At 26.4% G+C, this 21,753-nt stretch overlaps 2 protein-coding genes across 6 annotated transcripts; both read right to left on the reverse strand.

Annotated features, from left to right (window-relative positions):
* Positions 1–3,389: 3,389 nt before the first annotated feature.
* On the reverse strand, positions 3,390–7,720 carry LOC101503339 (pectin acetylesterase 8). Of its 5 annotated transcripts, XM_073370904.1 has the most exons (14): positions 7,620–7,636; positions 7,463–7,524; positions 6,784–6,914; positions 6,543–6,625; positions 6,183–6,312; positions 5,972–6,051; positions 5,771–5,857; positions 5,262–5,386; positions 5,104–5,164; positions 4,717–4,770; positions 4,562–4,639; positions 4,307–4,412; positions 4,019–4,164; positions 3,390–3,655 (listed from the first exon to the last, which is right to left on the reverse strand). In XM_073370904.1, the coding sequence occupies exons 3-14, from the start codon at positions 6,896–6,898 to the stop codon at positions 3,527–3,529; spliced, it is 1,194 nt and encodes a 397-aa protein (XP_073227005.1). In that variant the 5' UTR covers positions 6,899–6,914; positions 7,463–7,524; positions 7,620–7,636; the 3' UTR covers positions 3,390–3,526. The 5 variants fall into 5 exon arrangements, with proteins under 5 accessions (XP_073227005.1, XP_004509558.1, XP_027192331.1 ...); XM_004509501.4 differs by lacking the exon at positions 7,463–7,524 and having other exon boundaries at positions 7,620–7,720; XM_027336530.2 differs by lacking the exon at positions 7,620–7,636 and having other exon boundaries at positions 7,463–7,613.
* A 6,052-nt stretch (positions 7,721–13,772) lies between these two features.
* On the reverse strand, positions 13,773–19,315 carry LOC101493258 (pectin acetylesterase 8-like). The gene is made up of 13 exons (XM_004509465.3): positions 19,152–19,315; positions 18,300–18,424; positions 17,854–17,936; positions 17,134–17,263; positions 16,929–17,008; positions 16,741–16,827; positions 16,519–16,643; positions 16,360–16,420; positions 15,833–15,886; positions 15,677–15,754; positions 15,168–15,273; positions 14,686–14,831; positions 13,773–14,124 (listed from the first exon to the last, which is right to left on the reverse strand). Exons 2-13 carry the CDS (start codon positions 18,421–18,423, stop codon positions 13,996–13,998), a joined length of 1,203 nt encoding a protein of 400 aa, XP_004509522.1. The 5' UTR covers position 18,424; positions 19,152–19,315; the 3' UTR covers positions 13,773–13,995.
* Positions 19,316–21,753: the final 2,438 nt, after the last annotated feature.

Here is a 21,753-nt window from a genome sequence, read left to right on the forward strand (position 1 = left end):
ATATTTAAAGAGACATGATCAAATATATTTAAATTTTTTTTGAATGATCAACTCTAAAATTATTTGACTTTAACTCACCGGTAACAACTTGCAACAATCAAGAAAGAACTTCTCTCAAATTTCAAAAAATAGTATACAAGAAGGTGATATATACAACATAACAAATCTAAAAATATAACCAGCAAATGATTTTTACAGACCTATCGTAAGAATAAATAAGACATTGATTTTTACAACTATTATAACCAAAATTCAAGACAAAAAAATTACCAATCAAAATCATTACTTTGAGTTTACTTCCTTCAAATCATTAGCACAAAGATTGAGAGCTAAAGTAAATCTAACAGCTAATAATTCTTTCAATACAAAATTCAACTTCTAAACTATCAAATAAACATCATTTGGTACTAACTATTTTTTAGATTGCAGACATCATTGGAACACTCTATTATATATATATTTAAAACAGACTCCACTGCCACCTCATACTATTTCCTCCATATATACAAATATTTATCACCTCAGTTTTCCTCTACTCCGTTTCTAATCCCTAATTTGGAGGTACACATCAACTTTTGACTAAGATGGGAAATGTATGCATATGTGGAGTAAATAGTATGTGGTGGCAGCATAGTCTGTTTTAAATATATATAATAGAGTGTTCCAATCATGTCTTCAATCCAAAAAATAGTTAGTACCAAATGATATTTCTTTGATAGTTTAGAAGTTGAATTTTGTATTGAAAAAATTATTACCTATTAGATTTACTTTATCTCCCAATCTTTTGTTAGTGGTTGGAAGGAAGTAAACTCAGTAATGATTTTGAATGGTAATTTTTTGGTCTTGGATTTTGGTTACAATAATTGGTAGTAAAAAACAATGTCTTTTTTGTTCTTATGATAGGTTTGTAAGAATCATTTGCTGGTGATACTTTTAAATTTATTATGTTGTATACCTTCTTGAATGCAAAGGTGTTACTTGTGAGTTAAAGTCAAATAATTTTAGAGTTGATCATTCAAAAAAGATTTATATATATTTGAATTTTAATAAAATAAAATATGAAAGCAAAGATAATATATATATATATACACGAAATTGAATGCAATCATTGTGATTGTATACTTTTTCATCCAACAAAATAATGTCTCAAGGCATCCTCACTCTGTATGGTGTAGATAATATAAATGCGAACAACTCGAACTTTGATACTCTAATAATTGTGTTGATCATTAACATGTTTAAGAAAAGTATAGTTCATCTGAATTAGAATTTCTACTTTGAATAGTGATAAATATATATAATATATAAATATTTAGAAATAATTAACAAAGTAAGGTCTCTTTGAATTTTGGTCTATTTTATTTTATTGAAATCAATTAAATTTAATTTATTGTTTTATAGTGTTAATTGATATGAAATTAAAGTAATTCACTTGCAATTATTTGTATTTAATGTATACTTATAATTGTTTGACGATTAATATTTTGTAACCGAATTGTTAAAAATTTTGGATTTCGGTTTTGAAATCAAAATGTTAATGATTATGATTAATCTATTAATATTAATAATAGTTTGAATGTTTGTAAATTAAAATTCTAATATATTCAATTTAAAATAAAAAATTTCACAATTACCACAAAGATCTATGATTAAAATGATCGAGTGAGAGAATAAAAAAAATTGTATTTGATTTTTTACTTTGAACATTGGTAAATATATATATATATATATATATATATATATATATATATATATATATATATATATATATAAATGATGGACAAAATCATGTCTATTTGAATTTAGTCAGTTTTATTTTACTGAAATTAATTAAATTTAATTTGTTGTTTTATAGTGTTAATTGACATGAAATTAAAGTAATTTATTTGTGATTATTTGTATTTGATGTATACTTATAATTGTTTGATAATTAATATTTTATAACCGAATTTTTATAAATTTTCGATTTCGTTTTTGAAACCAAAATATTAATGATTATGATTATGCTTTTAATATTAAAAATAATTTGAATTTTTGTAAATTTAAATTCTAATATATCCAATTAAAATAAAAAAAATTTCACAATTCCCACAAAGATTGTTAATTAAAATGATCAAAGTCATTAACTTTAACATTTGAAATTTGGAAATTTGTCACAATACATGCAGATTTGCCTTGGTAAAATTTAAAATGATCGAAGTCAATAACTTTTTGAAATTTAAAATGATCCAATTTGTCTTTGTTCATATTTTAACTATTTCCCAATTTAATGGCACATATCTTTTAATTAAATTTAATTTTTTGTTTTGTAGTGTTAATTGACATGAAATTAAAGTAACTCATTTGCAATTATTTGTATTTGATGTATACTTATAATTGTTTGACAATTAATATTTTGTAACTAAATTGTTATAAATTTTGAATTTCGGTTTTGAAACCAAAATGTTAATGATTATGATTACTCTATCAATATTAAAAATAGTTTGAATATTTGTAAATTAAAATTCTAATACTTCCGATTTAAAATTAAAAAAAATCACAATTCACACAAAGATCATTAATTAAAATGGAAGTCATTAGCTTTAACATTTGAAATTTGAAAATTTTCTACAATACATGCATATTTGTGTTTGTGAAATTTAAAATGATTGAAACCAATAACTTTTTGAAATTTAAAATGATTGAAACCAATAACTTTTTGAAATTTAAAATGATCCATTTGTCTTTTTTGTTCATATTTTAATTATTTCTCAATTCAATGACACATATTTTTTAAACATGAATTGAATTTACTTAAGTCAAACTTGTTCTTACCTTATAAGTGATCATCTATCTATAAGAAGAAGTTAAATGAATGTTGAGAAAGAAAGAACATCTCCAATCAAAGCTGAGGAGTAGAGAGATGCATCTCCCTCCTCCACTTGAGTGAAAGGATTTGCGGAAAAAATTAGTGTCTTCTGACCAATTATTGTAGTGGACTGCATCAGTAGGACTTGTGATTTCCCAATTGGACTTATTACCAACTTGTCATAGCATTAAGTTACTATGAGCCAAATTGATTTCAAAGATTGCATAGAACATAATTGAATTTACGGCGGACAAAATATGAGAAGCAGCGAAATCAGAAATGGACAAAGAGAATAATTTTTTTTCTTGCAACTATCAAACCTATACCTCTTTCAGGGTATCTTTGGAGCAGGTTATCTTTGGAGTAGAGTCACGAGAACTCTCTAACAAATACGTACACATCAGTTAATTTGTTGAGGTGGAATATGTTTACACATGTGGAACAATGAGATGGCCAAGGGAGTTTATTTTAAATATATATAATAGATAATAGATTTAAACCTTTGAGAAACTAACGACATTAAGTAAATTAGACACATCAATTAGTGATAATAGCATCGAACTTACAATTTCATAAATAGTATAGTATAATGCAATGACGCCTTCTGGCTTGCTTTATTTTTACATTCAATACTATATATGAATGATAAATATAAATATAATTGATTAGATGAGTAATCTAGTATATTCCTGGGTAGGGTAATGCATCTACACGATCCTGACAAGTAGGGTTGCAAGGGTAACTGCAATCTATCTCACGGGAAGCACTTCTTTCATAAAACCAATCTGCTACTGCCCCTGCAATTGTCTGCAAAATATCAACCAAACAAAAATTAGCTTTTCAAGATATATGAAACACTGACACAAAACACGACACTGACACAGACATCAAAAATATTTTAAGAAAATAAAAGCAATTGAATATAACTGCATGTGCTGGTATGTGTATGTATCAAATATCAACATGTGACGAACACAGACACGTGTCGACATGAAATTAGACAGCTTGTATTTTGACTTCATGAAATTAGCTTTATAAAATTATAATGCAACTCAAAATATGAATTGTTTGGTCTTCATTTAACGATCGAGATCCACAACTGTATGACTGCAGAGAATATGAATCCCTTCACAAGGAGAATTGAGGAAATGAAAGAATTCAATCTCATACTTTATTAGCAACCGTTGGAGAGTCACTTTGTAACCATGTTTCCTGTGGTTCTGTTTGGCAGTGGATATAGCAAGAGTCTATAAACATTCCATTTGATGAAGAGTTGCCTACAACACTCAAGGCCTTCAAGAATTGTGACCTATAATCTGAAAAATAAATTCATGCATGAAAATAACAATATAAGCTTAGAAAAATTCCTTTAGCCAACAAATATTGTTATGACACAAGTCATTATATCTTTTTTTTTAAACAGAGTCAATGTTAGTATTGTTAGCAGAAAATCTTAACCTTGCATTATATTTAGTTGTTTGGGTGAGCAGTTGATTAGATTAGTCTTGCAGCTACGCCATTGACCGTTTGGATCGGCAGCACCAGGTGCTAAAATGTTCTTAATCTGAATCATAAGAAACATCTTGGTGTTACTTAATCAAGCCACAAACTGGTCATAGAATATAAACTTGGTTTAAGAAGTTTCTATTGTGGCAGATATTCAAAAAAGTAACTCCATTTTGAAAAACAAATTATGCTAACAGAAAATCTGACCTGCCATGAGTCATAGGCTGCATTTACAATGAAGATGGGCGTTTTGATACCTGATGCCATATATTGTGGGAAAAAACACTACATGATAATTTAGAAGCATTATAAACAACGCAGAAATTGTAAAGTTAGAAGATAAAATTACAATTCAAACTTACCAGCCCTGGACTGAGTGTTGAAGTGCAGGATGTAGGTAAATTCTTTGCTGAGCCCTAAATTAATATAATATAGAAAACAAATAAGTCTTTGATGAATGAAAGCCTCAAAACTTTGAAGCACTGACACATACATCAGACACATCACTAACACAACAAACACAGACATATCAACACCAGTGGTAATTTAAAAAGTGAAAGTAATTAAGTATAATCACTTGTGTCGGTGTTGAGAGGACACCAACACATGTCAGATTAAGACATGTTTTCTATCTGAAGTGTCTATCCATCCATGTTAAACTTTAGTAGCTCAGAAAGTGTAGTTTCTTTCAAATGAAAAATTGCAAGTGATTTCCTGAAGAGGAAAATAATAAGAGAAAGGACAAGTACATGTGTTTCAACAACTTGACGGAAGTACTCTTCAATAAATTGTTCTCCTGAGATATCCTTTCTGTTATGCAACAACATATTAAATCATTACATGATCTATGGATAATGTAAATATGTAAGGAAAATGGCTGTCTAAAGAGAAAAGTAATGGAACATACACATTAACAAAATAACCAGCGTCTGAGACACATTTAACTCTAGCTCCATTAGGTAATAGTGCTTTAAAGCCATCACAGTGTAATATAGAAGTCAATCCTCCAGCAGAACATCCAGAAAGAATAGCCTATAGTTACAAGTTTCAGTTAGTAAATGAAAACAACTATCCAAGAGGGAAGTAAAAGTGGCAAATCATCAACATTTGTGTTATTTGTACAACAAAAATTGGACTACTTTTGCAACAACAATTTAAATGGTTGACGAAGTTCAAAAGGGTGGTTAATTACGTTTAGTTGAGGATAATGAATGTACCAGATGTAAAAACTCATTAAATATTAACGAAACTTCATAACGATTAACTCCATCTAAATTCATGGTTAATGAATGAGGTTACGCTAGTGGTAATTGAGTTTCGACATCTGATATATCCATTAACCACTTAAAAAGTTGTGGTGAAAGTTGTCTAAATTTGGATGTACAAAAATCGTTTCTCTATCATCAAAGTTATTACATTTTTAGCATGAACCATTCCTCTTGCTAGTAACTCTTCCATTACAGCAGAGAAAATCCTTGCTCCTCTGAAGTGCAATTTGGTTGTCTGATTTATATAACATACAATAAGAATCTCATCATAAAAAAATAAATCAACAATAACTAAAATTTTCCTTTGAAATTTAAATTTCAAAATCCTTTTGATTTTTTCAAAACTTACTGGATCAACTTCTTCCACATCACCAGTAAATGATGATCCATCACAGTACCTAACCTTGACTCTATTCCAATTGTAGAAATCTGAAAATTTATAAAAAAATACTTTATCATTATTTTATTTTGGTTCACACCTCATCATCATATTACACTAAGTATAAAATTAGGCTAATAAGGCGAAACAATATATATATATATATATATATAAACAATACCTGGATTAAATTGTTGGTTGTTACTTAAATATCCAGAAAAGTAACTTTTCTCTTTCATATGGTCCGATGAACCCAAACGACTATTCTTTCGACCAAGGCAATCTTGGACATTGTGGCACCATCCGCCTCCCTAAATTAATTTTAATGAGAACCATACTAAAAACAATGAGTCGTACTCCATTAGACAGAATCGACTACATGGATCAAACAGTATCATCAGAAAAAAAAAAAAAGAAATCTCTATGGTTTGTCAAAGAAAAATAGGAAATGCAATTGACTAAAGTATAAATGAAACATATAAGAAAAAAATATAAGTTATGAGTCATTAAAACAATTACTAGCCTAATTTATGAAAGGAACCTCAATGTGAACAATCCAGTTGTTAACTCCATCTCCATGTCCTTCATCAAAATGGAAAGTTGGGGGGCTTCCATCCAAACACACTGCACAAATGTTAAACACTTTAAATTTTCTATTGTTGTGTTAACATATTATTACAAACATAAGTCATTAACAAAATAAATAAATAACAGCAATGCTAGAGATAAAGAAGACAATCATCAAAAAATTTCAACAGAAAAACAGCAAAAAAATTACTGACCAGCTCCTTTTGATACCGCATTTTCAAGCCGAGTCATTGGAACAAAATTTCCTTCTGCATGAAGTGATAGCAATGCACATAATACCAACCATTGAATGATTCTTGCACTCTCCATTCAACCAAATGAAAACCTATGCTTGAAAACAAGGAAAAAATATGACTAGAGAAGAACAAAAACTATGACAGGTAAACTTACAAAAAGAAGAAATAAAAGTAAAGTACAAAAAAAAGAAAGGAAAAAGAAATACTTCCAATATTCCATACCACAATCTTAAAATTAAGTTACAACTTCATCTATTTGGTGTCAGAAAGCTCAACTAATGCAATAAATAAACTGGACCATAAAACATTGTAGAACATATAATCTTTGTTTTATATTGCGGTCCACGTCAGCAATTATAGTTGCAGTATAAAGTTTTAGATATCTCTGCAACAACCTTACAATCGCAATTGTAATCATATAGGTCGCACTTGTCAATATTTTGTAGTAAACTGCAACTATAATTTATAACCATAATAATCTAAAGCCTACAAATGAAACCTTCATTAATAATGTTAAGCCCAAAACTAGCATACATTTCGAGATATGAATGAATATCAAGTAGGTAATAACATCACAAAAAACTATACATATAACATAGCCCACAAACAAATAATTAGTCACATTTTCAACACTTGCCTAGATTAACAACTGCTCATTTACTGAGCTAAATTCAAAAAAAAAAAGGACTCTTTCCATCCCTACAAAACAAGTGATTAAATAAACCAAAACCCAAAAGTAAAATGCATTATTATGTAGAAAGTAGAAGAGAATGAAGACAATTAGCTAGGTGGACCTGAAATAAAAGATGGTGTAATTGAGAGAATGTGAATGAAAGTTTGTTCAAAGTAGTGTGGCTTATATAATATAGTAGTAGTGGTAGAAATAATAGTGAAAAAATAATTAATGTTACTCTTTTTTATCAAAGGAATTAATGTGACTTTTTGATATAGGCAATGTTTAAGAAGAGGTGGAAATGAAACTTTTTTAGAAAGTCGATAAGAAAAAGAAAGAAAAATAGTCGTACCATTGAGTTTTTTAGGTATCGGCATTATGTATTTTGAAAGTAAAATCAATTCAAATTTTTAAAATTTAATTTCAAATAATTAAATATAAAATATTATTTTTCTCTGATTATAAACTCGTTTGAGATAAAATTTGTGTCTACATGTATTATTTATATATTACAAATTTGTCTTTACATATTAAAAATCAACTTTTTAAGACATTCAAATGCAAAAATTATTTTAGAAATATTAAATTTGAAACAGACGTCCAATCTAACAATATTTCGGTTGAATTAGAGTTTAAGGACATCTTTTTTTATCTAAATAAATGTTTTCTACACATAATTAGTTTTTTTTTGTATTTTTTGTGATTTTTTTGTCTTAATATAACATTGTATTTGTTTGTTGTCTTGGTACGACGTTTTCATTTTCTATCTTGTTGTGATGTTGGTTTGGTTCAGATTGAGAAATCAACTTCAATTGCAAATTCAAACAATGACTATGTGTTTTAAACGTTACAACTTTGAAGCTATGAATATTCTAAATACTTCAATTTTATCATAGTTGTAGGCATCAATGTAGTATATTAAAATAAATCCCAAAATATTATAGTGACACATCACATCTTTATATGTCATGTGACACTAATTTTACCACATGTATGATGTGACACCTGAAAAATTGTTCATTTTTTATTACTCATTCTATTAATTTTTTTGTCTATATCTCTATAGTTAAAAACCAACAATAAAAAATATAACTCATATTACAAATTTGATTTAATTGTCATTTACTTTTTTCATTCATCACATATAAATACATCACAATATTTTAATTACATTTTAATGAATAAAATTTAGCAACTATAAATTACCACAATATATATAAAAACATAATCATCAAATTAATCTTCCAAATATATCTCAAATTAATGCTTGCAAAATATATATTCTATTTTTTATAGGAAGAAAGTATTTCACATATTCATTCTTTTCAGTTTTACTGATTTTTTTATGTAAATATTTTTTTGGATAAATAATTTTTAATAATTTTAAATTATATTATTTATTAATTGATGTAATTTTTACAACTATTTTGAATGAACAAATATTGTTTTAGTAAAGAAACACCATTAATTAATGAACGGAAATAGTATATCAATAATGATCGGAGAATATCTGATCTGACAAAATATTAGTGTTAACATAATGTTAAAAAATAGGGATAGGACCGTATAAAGGGAGAATTTGCCGTTTGAGTATATTATATAGTTTGGTTGGAGTTATATGCCAATTTTTTACTCTACTAAGAAAGAGAGGCACATCCAGAAACAGTAGCAGTTTCAGTTTTCCCACTTTGTTCGGCTTAAAGCCTTACGCAAAAGACACGACACTCCTTCACTAGATGAAAATATAAACAATTCAGTCATTTTCATGCTTAAAATATGTCATTAGTACTTTCTTTTGTTTGATAATATATCACATTAGTAATTTAGTACTCTGTTGAACTATCATTTGTCTTTACATTGATATTGAAACAAATTTGTTTTTTCATTCATATTATATTATTTGGTTTTCTTTAATCTTAAATATAATTTTCATTCTATTTTACTCAAAATGAATTTTTAACGTCTCATTTTTAAAATTAAACTTTTGGTCCTATTAATTAATTTTTGTAATTTATTTATTCCCATTATTTTTTATAATATAACACTTTAATTATTGATGTGATACTTAAATGTCATTTGTGATTTAAATAAAATAATTTTAATTTTATTGATATTGTAATTAATTTTATTATTTATTTTATTTATATGTTAAAATAAAAAAAAAATTAAAAAATTAAATTGTTGTTGGTAAATTAGGTATATTTTAATTTATAAATAAATAAAATAAACATATTTTTAATATTGTAATATATAAATAAAATAAAAATTTAATAATATCAAAATTTAATAGTTTTAAATATGAAAAATAATATTAAAATATTTAAAATAAAATTATAAATCTTTTATATAAATATTATAAATTTTAAATTATTAAATAAATTTTGATATTTTGTTTTTTAAAAGTTTAATTTTAAATATTTTAATATACAAATAAAATTAATTAATTTTAATATTTTATAATATAAATAAAATTATTATTTAAAATATTTTATTCAATTCATAAATATTATTTAAATGTCACATTATTAATAAAAGTGGAATCTCATCAAACGCAATAGGAACCTAATAATTAAATAATACAGGAATCACAAAATTGATTTTTTTAATAAAAAAGAAAAAAATTAGAAATTTATTTTAAGCAAAATAAGAAAATCAACAGTACATTTAAGTTATTTCAACAAATACTAATTTACATAGAGATATAGAGATTTGTGTTTTAAAATTTTAAAATCTAATCTACAATATAACTTCAAATATATATGATCACCAAACCTTCAATGTATGGCTAATAATCTATTATATATATTTAAAACAGATTATGTTCTACCGCCACTTTATCTATTTTCTCCACGTATGCAAAAACTTTCCACCAGCCAAAAAGTTGACATGTACGTTTTTATAGTTTCTAAATAGTTTTTCCTCAAATTTTATATATTATTCACTATCTTATACTATATCTCATATTTAAATATTATTTCATAACGCCTATTCAAAATTTTCTAAATTAATCTCAGATTATTATTTCATAACATTTGTCCAACATCTTTCACATTAATTTTACATTACTACTCAATACGTTTTTTTTTTTTTTGTCATTAATCAACTTCGCATCTACTTGTCATCTACTTATTTGCTAGCAATTGTATAATCTTTTCAGAATATATAATATTGAACTTAATAACATGAGAAATTTCTTCAACTTCGACTGAATTGAGAGTACATAGTCTCTCTTGCTTACCTTAAAATATATTTCGAGACTATTAATATGTGCCTTTTATTTTTGGGTGTGTTTGTTAACAACATTTATCTGACAATGGTACTTCTCTTATATAAATTACATTGATAAAATTGAATATATATATATATATATATATATATATATATATTATTGATATAACTACTATATCAATAATCATTTGACAATTGAGACATAAAATTTTATATTGATTTTTTAAAAATATCCACTTGAATTAAGTATATTAAAATATATTCGCTCAACGCGCGAGTTAACATCTAGTTAAATTAATATTAGTAGGAAATATTGACCACATGCAATTTGCATTCACATACTTCATGCTTTGATTATTAACTATTTTCATTCTCTATAAGTTTACTTTAATGGTACATTACGTGTGAAGACGATAAAAGTATTCCTTACATGTTTTAAGCAAATATTTTACTCCAACACAATCACCCTAAAAGTTACTTTAGCGGCATAAATATTAATTTTTTTTCTAGTTTGATAGATCGGTCATATTTTGTGTTGTTGTTATAAATATCATTGAATTTAAATGAATATTTATAAGATATTTTTTTACATTACTTCTTGTTTTCGATATTGTATTTTCAATTTTAGTAATTAAACACAATGTCACTGGTGGTAAAATGTAAATTTTTTCAATTTATTGTACACAAATGTTCTTAACAATTCTTTTAAATACAATTTTACATTAAAATAGTTAATTACATTCTAAAGTATTATCATATTCTTTTACATATATCATTAGACACTAAAATAATTTCTATATGATATAATTCATATAAAATGATAAATATTTTAGTTTATATACAAAACGATATCGTATGAAAGATTGGAATTGGTTTTCCTTTTAGTTTATATAGTTAAACTTTAGTTGAGAAGTAGTGTTCTTTTGGTTACAATGTCATTTGCACTGGCCCTTTTTTAAGAAAAATATAACTTGCCAAATAACTAGTGTCTTTAGTCATGTAGGGAGGAATTTTTCTTCTTATCCATTTAGTTTTGGAGAAAATGGAACTTTAATAATTCGAAGTTCAGTTGAAGAGTAAATAAAATCTGACTAATAATTATTCGAATTCATATTTTTTTGATAATTTCTCTTTAACTAGAGTTTATTTAAGAAAGAATTAATATCAATGCGAGTATGACAAATCGAAGTTAAACACTAGTATTTGGCAACGACAAAAATTTGTAGACTAGTGCTAATAATGTGGAGTACCCATCATTTATTACATGTATTAAATTATGAAAGACTATATTTCATCTACTTGATAACTATGATTAAGAGATTGTTTAGATTAAATAATTTAGTAGACACATATATATGATTAGACTAGTGCTAACAATGTGGAGTACCCATCATCTGTTACATATATTAAATTATGAAAGGCTATGTTTCATCAACTTGATAAGTGTGATTAAGAGAGTGTTTGGGTTAAATAAATTAGTTAAACACTTATATATGATAAAGTGTTGTTTATTAGTTTATGTATTAAATGTTCATGTATTTGATTTTGCAGAGATAAAAATTAATTTTAAATAATTAATTTTAGTTAAAAATAAATTGAATTTAATATACTATAAAGTGAATTCTACAATGAACTATCTTTATAAATGAATCAACTATCTTTATAAATGAATCACCGTGGATCAATACATAAAAATTATTATATATTTTAAAGATGGTCCACAATACTCTTTAGAGATAATAGTTTATGATTTCTTCATCTTTATTGATAAGACAGTGACTTGATTAATATTGATTCAATACAAAATATATATATATATTTTTTATTTTTATTAAATCAATATTATTTAAATCAATATTTCAATCATAAATGAAAGTTGAAATTTAATACATTTTTCAAGTACTAGTCAATGGTCATATTAAAATTTCTTATAAATAATTTATATTTAAATACATTTACGTAAACATCAATTGAACAATAAATTTAAATATAAAAATCATATTTAGATCTAAAACAACAAATTTTAACTTTTAAATTAGAATCAATTCTTATTAAAAAAAAATTATAATCAATTCTATATATAAAATTGGTTCTAATATAATAGATCCAAACATGTCAAAAACCTCTGGAATTAATTTTCACACAACATTTTAATAATTATATCTGTTGGAGTTCCATTTATGTTTTCAACATTTCTTTATAAAAAAAATGAATTATTGGTTAATGAGAAATGAGTAAGCTCCATATAAATGGTTTTCATAAGTGATGTAGTGATTCAAATATTTGTAATTCCGTTTACCAACGAAAAAAGAGATTCAAATATTTAATATAAATTCTTTCAAATATAAATACAAATAAAACACTCCAAGGAATGCAAAACTTCCTGTAGAAGATAAGAATCAACCAACAATCCTCAAAGATGGAAAAGGTTGTTAAAGTGACTAAACTCCAAGGATTCTTAGAAGTTAATTAAGTCAAACCTTTCTGACTTGGAAAGTTCTTAATAAAAGAAAAAGAAAAAAACATCTTCCAAAAGTTGAAACTAATATTTGCAGGGAACACATGAAGACTTCTACTTGCATATTTAGTTCTTCCTTCTTGTTTGATAAAAAAAAAAATATAATTCTCTAACTACAAATAAAAAAGAATATATATATTAAAATTCAAGTGTAACTAATTAGTCATACATCGATTAGAAATTAAAAAAAATATTAAATATATAATAAAATTAATTCATATATTTATTGTCATAAAATTTTGGATAAAAATACTATGTCAAAGTCTCTTGTGATTATTAAATATTTAGTCTATTGTCGCTTCTACCCCACACACCAACTATGTATATATTAAACAATCTTTCATTTCCTACCCATCTATCATTTTTCTTCTAGTTCATACTTTGCATGAAAAATGAGCTCAAGCACACGTATACCAAAAGTGTAATCAAACTGGCTGCTTTATTATAGATGATTCCCAAATTTCAATCAAGCAAACTATGAAATTACTTAGAATTAAAGGCCAAAATATACTTATATTAACATTAACATTAATATAAATGTGCATCATTTATTGGCTTCACATTAAAGTAGACAATAGATACATCAAGTTGTAATAGTATATAATACAAATATTTAATTTAATATTTAGTAGTTGGAACATCGTTTGGAGGATGCCTTTAGAGAGCTTTCAAATTATAAATCACATTTTCATAACTAATTTACCCAATAAGTGTATTTTGTAGAAATTATTATATGTATACTTGAATGAACCTAAAATTCTGGTAGCTTGTTTTGATCAAAAACACGGTTATGGCAAGTAGGGTTGCAAGGGTAAGGACAATCTATCTGATGAAAAGTCTTTCTGTCATAATACCAATCTCCCACAGCCTTTGCTATTGTCTGCACATTGTTAACAACATAACTTAGCATTTCAATTGGATATAATGGGAAACACAATAATTGTAAATAAACCTAAATCAACACAAAATACTACCATAAAAAGTTGAATTAGCAACGAAAAATTAGAGACGAAAAAACTTGAAATCCGTCTCAAATTCTATCATTGAGTGTAATGTAGCACTGACACTTAGGAAGTTGGTTAATAGAGCAGACCGACTTACAGGAGTCTGAGTCTTTGACCTAACCTACATCAGGTCTAGGTCAGGTCAGACTTTTTTTTCAATAGACGAGGCTAAAGTTTTCTTAGAAGCCTATTTAGCTAAAGGTGTGCCCAGTGTTCGCACATGTAATTACACTCAACCACTTTTATCTTAAATTATTATCGGTGTCTATATGTTAATGTCATGTATGGTATCTGTGTCGATACTTCATACATAGAGACATCAAAATTCGAGATCAATTTTGTTTTTTGGGTCTCTAATTTTCGTTGGCAATGGAACTCTTTTAGCAATGAATATGTACAAGTTCTGGAGATAGGCAGAAAAAAATGTCGGGTCTTACAGTATTGGCCAGAACTGGAGAGTCACTTCTCATCCATGTTTCCTGCATTCCAGTTTGGCAGTGAGCATAGCAACCATCTATAAACAATCCTTTAGATGGAGAGTTACTAAGCCCACTAATTGCCTGCAAGAATTGTGTCCTGAAACCTGAAAAACAATTCATGCATTAAAGTCGAGTCACAAAGGTAGCACCTATATGTCAAACTGAAGACTTGTTTAAGTGTCTAACACGTGTCAGTGGCGGACACTTATACAGCACTGGCACATGTGGTTTACATTTAATATTTGCATTTTCTCAAATTATTCTTGTATGTGTCAATGTTGTGTCTAATGTTTTTGGTTGTTCATGATATACTTTAAGTATTGACAGAGGAAGAACAAACTTTATACACCTTTCTAAAGTTAAATAGAAGCCTGGAAAATTTAGAGTTTAGGAATCAACAAATTTAAATGTGAAACAAGTCAAGAACAGAAAATGTTCACCTTGCATTGTAGTTAATTGATTAGGTGAACAATTGTTTATATCAAGCTTGCAGTTACGCCAAGTGCCATGAGGATCAGCAACACCTGGTGCCAAAATGTTCTTAATCTGTGAATCAAAGCCACAAGTTGAGGATCAATGAAAAGAATACAAGTTGAAAAAAGATAAATTGAAATAATCTTGCAATAACTTATACAAGTCAAAACTAATTTTGAATCACATTTTTTTAATAAAAAAAATTTCATTTAACTTTCACTAAATTGTGATTTGATATGTTGGGGCATGTGTTCGAATCCAAGATACCTCTCTTTTTTCTATATTAGTGTGTGCGAGTTTCACTGCTAGGAACTTTAGTAACAAAAAAATATCTTTCACTAAACTAATCTAAAATGAAGTTATTTTAAAATGAACCATCAATTGATCAAAGAATACAATCTTGGTTACAAAGTTTCAAGTAGGAATAATACATTCCAAAAATAAATTGATGTTTCTTGAGAAAGAAAATCCTAACCTGCCATGAATCATAGGCTGCATTTACAAAGAAAATCGGTGTTTTAATTTGCGCTGCCACATTTTGCGGAAAAAAGCACTGCATAATTGTTCTGAAGTATTAGCAACATTAAAGAAGTTGTGAAGGTTGAAGAAGATTTACATTTCACAAACTCACCAGCCCTGGTGAGAGTCTTGAAGTGCAAGACTGAGGTAAATTCTTCGCTGAGCCCTTCAATAAAGGAAGAAAATACAAATAGTCAGTCTTCTCTAATGAAGAAAAGTTTCAAAAGTTTCTTCCAAATGAAAAGTGGTAAAACATTAACAGCAATTTTTTTGACATAGCATATGGTGTTTTGATGCCCTATTTGCATAAACAACTTAATATAAACGCTTATGTATAAGCTAATTTTATAACAAAAGATAAAATAATGTCAAACTGTTTTCATCAGTTGTATCGAAGAGTCTTACAAGTGCTTATACAAGTAGAGGAAGATAAATAATAAAGTCTGTATTCATAAACTTTTGACATGTCTATAAGTTGTTTTGAAGGAAATAAGTTGAAAACATCTTATAGACATGTCAAAAGTTGTTTCCATTAGTCCTCCCAAAGAGTCTTGCAAGTGATTATGCCAGTAACTAAGCTCAAATAATTCAATTCACTCAAACCAAGAGGATAATAATGAGAGAGAAAGAATGAGTTACATGTGTTTGAACAACTTGACTGTAGAATTGTTCAATGTGTTGTGCTCCAGAAACAGCCTTTCTGTTTGTAAAACAATAAGGCATTAAATCATCAAATTACTTTAGAAAATAATTCAATAAAAAATAAGGCTAACTAGAAAGAAAACTTAAGCAACTTACACATTGATAAAATAACCAGCATCTGAAACACATTTCACTTTAGCTGCTGCAGGTAAAAGAGTTTTGAAGCGATCGCATTGTAAAATCGAAGTCAATCCTCCAGCTGAACATCCAGAGAGAATTGCCTGTAAAGTAAGTTACATTTCAACAACTGAATTAGAATCACATTCATGAATTAGAAAGAAAAAAAAGATCAAAAAGTCATTAATCAATGTGTCATACATTTTTAGCATTTTTCATTCCTTTTGCTAGTAAATCTTCAATGACAGCAACAAAAATCCTTGCTCCTCTGAAGTGCAAATTGGTTGCCTAACATGTAATTCAAATTACAGAATCTCAGTACAAAGAATCTCAGCATATAAAAATTTGTGAAATGTTAATATTTTCCTTGAAATTCAGTTCAAACTTACTGGATCGACAGCTTCAACATCGCCGGTAAATGATGCGCCATCACAGTACCTAACCTTGATTCTGTTCCAATCATAGAAATCTGGAATTTGCAAATTATTTCAACTATTGTTATAGATTGAGTTCGTGAGCACAAAAAGTATTTAACTTGATACAGTTCACCAAAAAGTCCCACATTGTTTGAAAATCGAGGCTAGTAGACAATACCTGGATTAAACTTTTTGCCGTTACTGAAAAATCCAGAAAATGAAAGTTGCTTATCCATTTTCTTCGATGATCCTAAACGAGTGTCCCTACGATCGAGGCAAGTAGAGACATTGTTGCACCATCCTCCTCCCTAAAAAAATTGTACTCAAGATCAAAGATATAATAATATCATAGAATATTTGGAATATCTAATATGATATATGAGAGTAGATTCATTTCATGTTTCACTGATTTCATGATTTGTATCAGTACAAAAATAGTATTATGTCTATTGTAACACATTGTTACATACTGTACATCGTTATTGTAAGTTTTAGTTAGAGGGCGAGTGTTTGCACATCGATAAAATAACTCATAATATGATTATGGTAGAATATTTTAGAATATCTAATATATATTTCTTAGAAGCGATTACAATATTTCATAATTTCATCTTACTATATGGTTTATTTCCTTATTCAATAAGAATCAGTGTTGTCAATAACAGATGGCAAATTTTGGCAGATAGCCAAAAATCCGACATACAAATATGAATAGATGTTAGAACTTTCAAAAGGTCAGTTCAGCATTTAATAAATTGAAAGTTCATCTTGTCATCCACTTGGAAGTTTAAGAAAAGCAATATTTATAAATGTACAGATAAATATAAAAGGAACTTATAAGTAAAATTGACATGTACATTTACTCATTATTGATGCTAGTTTGTAGAAAGGGACATACCTCAAAGTGAACAATCCAATTGTCAATTCCAGCTCCAACTCCTTTATCAAAGTGGTAAGCTGGTGGACTTCCATCCAAACAAACTACACAAAATGTTCAACATCAATTTCACAATTATTATAAACTGTTAAATTTTTTGAGTCATCCTAACAAAACCGATTTATAAAAGTAGTGTCACTTTTTTGGGCCTTGAAAGGTGACACTTGAATTTTTCTTAATACACCCTCTCACACCCAACACTGTTTATTTTTTGTCATTATTAAAAAGGGAAAATTGTACAAGGCTAAAACAAAACAATAAATACCAAAAACAAAAAGTGATATATTTGCAAGACACTAAAAAAAAATTTTACAAGAACTAAAAACAAAAAAATGTATATTTGCTAAGAATAACAGCATATTTAAATTTTATATTTTTCGTTATGAGACTCAGAAGAAGTTCCTTACCAGCTCCTTTTGCCACTGCACTTTGAACATAAGTGATTGGCACAGCAACTCCTTCTGCCTTTAGTAATAAAAGCAGTGTACATATTACAAGACTTAACAGTTGGTCCATTCTTGTACACTTCATTCTGCATTAATATGACAAACACATAAATGATAAACCTTTGACCAAAAGAAAATTATACAAACTACCTTGCTGTATCATTAATTAAGAGACTAACCACTAACATTTAACTATAAAAAAAAATAACATAAAGCCTTTTTTGGATGATAAAATAATAAAATCTTGATAACTTGTCATCTGGCAACCCATTAATTCTGCTCTATCTATTACCAACAAAAGATCAAAAAAGAAATTTGTGATTTCAAAAATCAACAAAGTCAATTTTATTTATGTTGAAGGAAAAACCAAGAGTAGATACTTGTATTGATAGATATGCATATTAAAAACAACAAAAAGAGCATAAACAAAATATGCATACTATAAGCTAAGAAAATAATAGCAGAAATATAATTAAGAATCTAATCAATACATTACTATAGATGATATTCTAAATCCATATGTTAATCTTATTATACAACCTGATAATTATTTCATCTATTTGGTGTCAGAAAGCTTTACTAATTCAATAAACTAGCCTAGAAACTGAAACATAGCATTTCCATATTTGAATATCATGTCATAACAAACACAAAAGAAAATACATAGAAAAACAAATCATTGGTCCCATTTCAACATTTTCTAGATCAACAAAAATGTTCACTACAGAACAAAAAAAATAGCTTTTTTCTGCATAATGAAAAGATGCAAAAACAAAAACATTATGTAGAAAAGGAGGTTAATATGAAGCTCACTAGTTGAAACTTGAATGGAAGAAGAAGATAATGATGTAGATGGAAATGGAAGAATAATAAATAATGAGTGAATGAAACTGAATTAAGAGATTTGGCTGGAATATAAAAGCTTTCAACTACCGACACTAGCTACTAGCTCAGAAATTAAACCGAGTAAGGTACTTGCAACTTTTGGAAAGCACAATCTATTCTAATATTAATAATAATTTTTTATTCATAAAAACAAAACAATTTTTTTATCAAAAAAAATAATCTTATTATATTTTTTTTATTGAATAAATTGGAGGTTTGATTGTTTATTTTTTATTCAATTTCAAATAACTCATTTATATTTTTTATTCTCAACTAGATTTTTCATTGACACCCGCTAACAACGTTAGTTTTTTTATGTTATTATTTGTTTACAAAAATGTTATTTGTCGTTGGTTCCGTTAAAATAATAACATGTAGTTGTTGTATTGTTATAGTGTTGACGTGTACATAACGGTGTGTCAAAATAAAAGTAGATAGTTCTTAGATTGATGCTTTAAGTTTTGGAAAATATATTTACAGTCTTTTAAGTTTAAATTAATTTTTGCTCCGAACGGATTTTAATCTTTTACCTTTTCATTATTTTTTACTCTTAGAAAACCTAAAATCTAAAATTTTAATTTTAATAGAAAAAATTCAAAAAATCAATCATGTGAATTAGAGAAAAATCAAAATAAAAAAGTCATGGTTTCAACAATAATTAAAAAATAAATTATCATAAATAAAGATAAATTCACTATATATCTATTAAAAATAAATGTATTGTCCGTACATTCACGACCTATATCAAATATAATGAAATTCAATATTCTATTTTAAACAAATATCAAGTACACACATAAAGAGGTGCACTATCTAAAAAAAATTGAGTTAGTAAATATTTATATCAGTAATATTTTATGGTTGACATTTAAGGATATTTTAATGAAATTTAATTAAGTCACAATCATAACAATTATATTTTCTTTGTTTATAGATTTATTTTAATAACTATGTACAACTATAAATATTTAGATACCCAACATGTATGAATAAGAATATTAAAATTACTACTCGCACAAAACTTTTCAATTGAGTACAAATACTATAACATTCTATAAAAAAAATCTATGATAAATTTCTCTTTTAATATTTTATGTTTGATCTAGTTTTTAGATGTACCAGCAACTCATTTATTTTTAGTGAATTTACGATATTTTTTTTTTAGCAACTCATTTTTAATTCTTGTTGGAATGATGAATTTTTTGTTTTGACTTTTTTCTAATTCACATGATCGACGATTTGAGTTTTTCTATTAAAATTATAAATTTTTGGTTTTAGGTTTTTTAAAGATGGAGTAAAAAAGGAAGATTGTGAAGAGGTAAAAAATGAAACTAGAGTCAGAACGACAGCTGATTTATATTTAAAAGATAAGTATATTTTTTTCAAAATTTAAAGGATCAATTCTGATAATTGTTTACTTTTATTAATACTCTTATGCACAAATCAACATTATAACGACCATGTGGTTTTTTTTTTTGGTATGGAAACATAAAATGATATTTTTGCAAACGGACAATAACATAAAGTACCACTTAATAGATTTAATTGAAAAAATAAAAACATAAAGGACCTATATGAAAAAGGATCAAACACAAAAGAATGAAAGTGCAATTTATAAATTCTTTGATTTTATCAAATTCTTTCGGTCCAAAGTAATCTTGGTCCGAACACTAGTTTACACTAAATATATACTCTTTCCAGTCACTATTATAAACAAAATTAATTGTTTAAACGTTTACTAAAAAAACTAAGTGTAATTTATTTTTTAAATTATATATAAAACATAATTTAAATTTACTAAATTGTCTATTTGAATGTCAAATGTTCAACTACCAATATTAAATATTTTTTTATTAAAAGAAGAATATATTAAAAATAGTAGCATCAAATAAATTAAAAATAGTAACTTTTACTTATAAAAATTTGATGTCATTTTTTTTACTTATAATAGTGTTAGGAGGAAGTATTACACTTTTCATGAAGAAGATTGAACCAATGATCAGTCACATTATGGGGTATACTATCTTGGTATTATGTCCAACTCCATTGGTATTATTTTTATTTTATTTAAGAGTGATGATAAATGGTACGAAGAATTTCTTCAAAGAAATGCAAAAATAATAATTTCTTTTTGTTATAAATGATTCATCAAAAAATTAATTTTGAATTTTAAAAAAAAATTATAGACATGTGTGAAAGATTTTAAATAATTTATCACATGACTTTCGTTTTTTTTTCTCTGATGTAATATATTTAAATGTATTGATAACATTGATTTCAAATATTAGAAACACGTTTCAATAAAAAAAATTAATTAAATTTTTATTCTTAATATATAAAAATTTATTATAATAAAAGTATATAAATAACTTTCATTCTTAAAGATTATATTTCTATCAATTTAATCTTTTACGTTATTATTACTTTGAAATGTTTTTTAAGCTTACCAATTTTAATAAATTATATTATTCATTTAGCTTCAAATTTGTCTTTACTATTATCAATTAATGTTCTTTTAATGTTTACCAAT

This window comes from Cicer arietinum, chromosome 7, assembly GCF_000331145.2.
Source record: "Cicer arietinum cultivar CDC Frontier isolate Library 1 chromosome 7, Cicar.CDCFrontier_v2.0, whole genome shotgun sequence".
NCBI classification, from domain to species: domain Eukaryota; kingdom Viridiplantae; phylum Streptophyta; class Magnoliopsida; order Fabales; family Fabaceae; genus Cicer; species Cicer arietinum.

Excerpts from the sequence above, each read along its gene's own strand:
- LOC101493258 (XM_004509465.3), bottom strand. The coding sequence starts at position 18,423 with ATGAAGTGTACAAGAATGGACCAACTGTTAAGTCTTGTAATATGTACA. Across the intron at positions 15,887-16,359 it reads GTCAAGTTGTTCAAACACAT|GGCTCAGCGAAGAATTTACC; the intron begins GTAACTCATTCT and ends CCTTTATTGAAG. Across the intron at positions 14,832-15,167 it reads TCAATTAACTACAATGCAAG|GTTTCAGGACACAATTCTTG; the intron begins GTGAACATTTTC and ends ATTGTTTTTCAG.
- LOC101503339 (XM_004509501.4), bottom strand. The coding sequence starts at position 6,898 with ATGGAGAGTGCAAGAATCATTCAATGGTTGGTATTATGTGCATTGCTA. Across the intron at positions 6,313-6,542 it reads ACTGGATTGTTCACATTGAG|GGAGGCGGATGGTGCCACAA; the intron begins GTTCCTTTCATA and ends AAATTAATTTAG. Across the intron at positions 4,165-4,306 it reads ACAACTAAATATAATGCAAG|ATTATAGGTCACAATTCTTG; the intron begins GTTAAGATTTTC and ends TTTATTTTTCAG.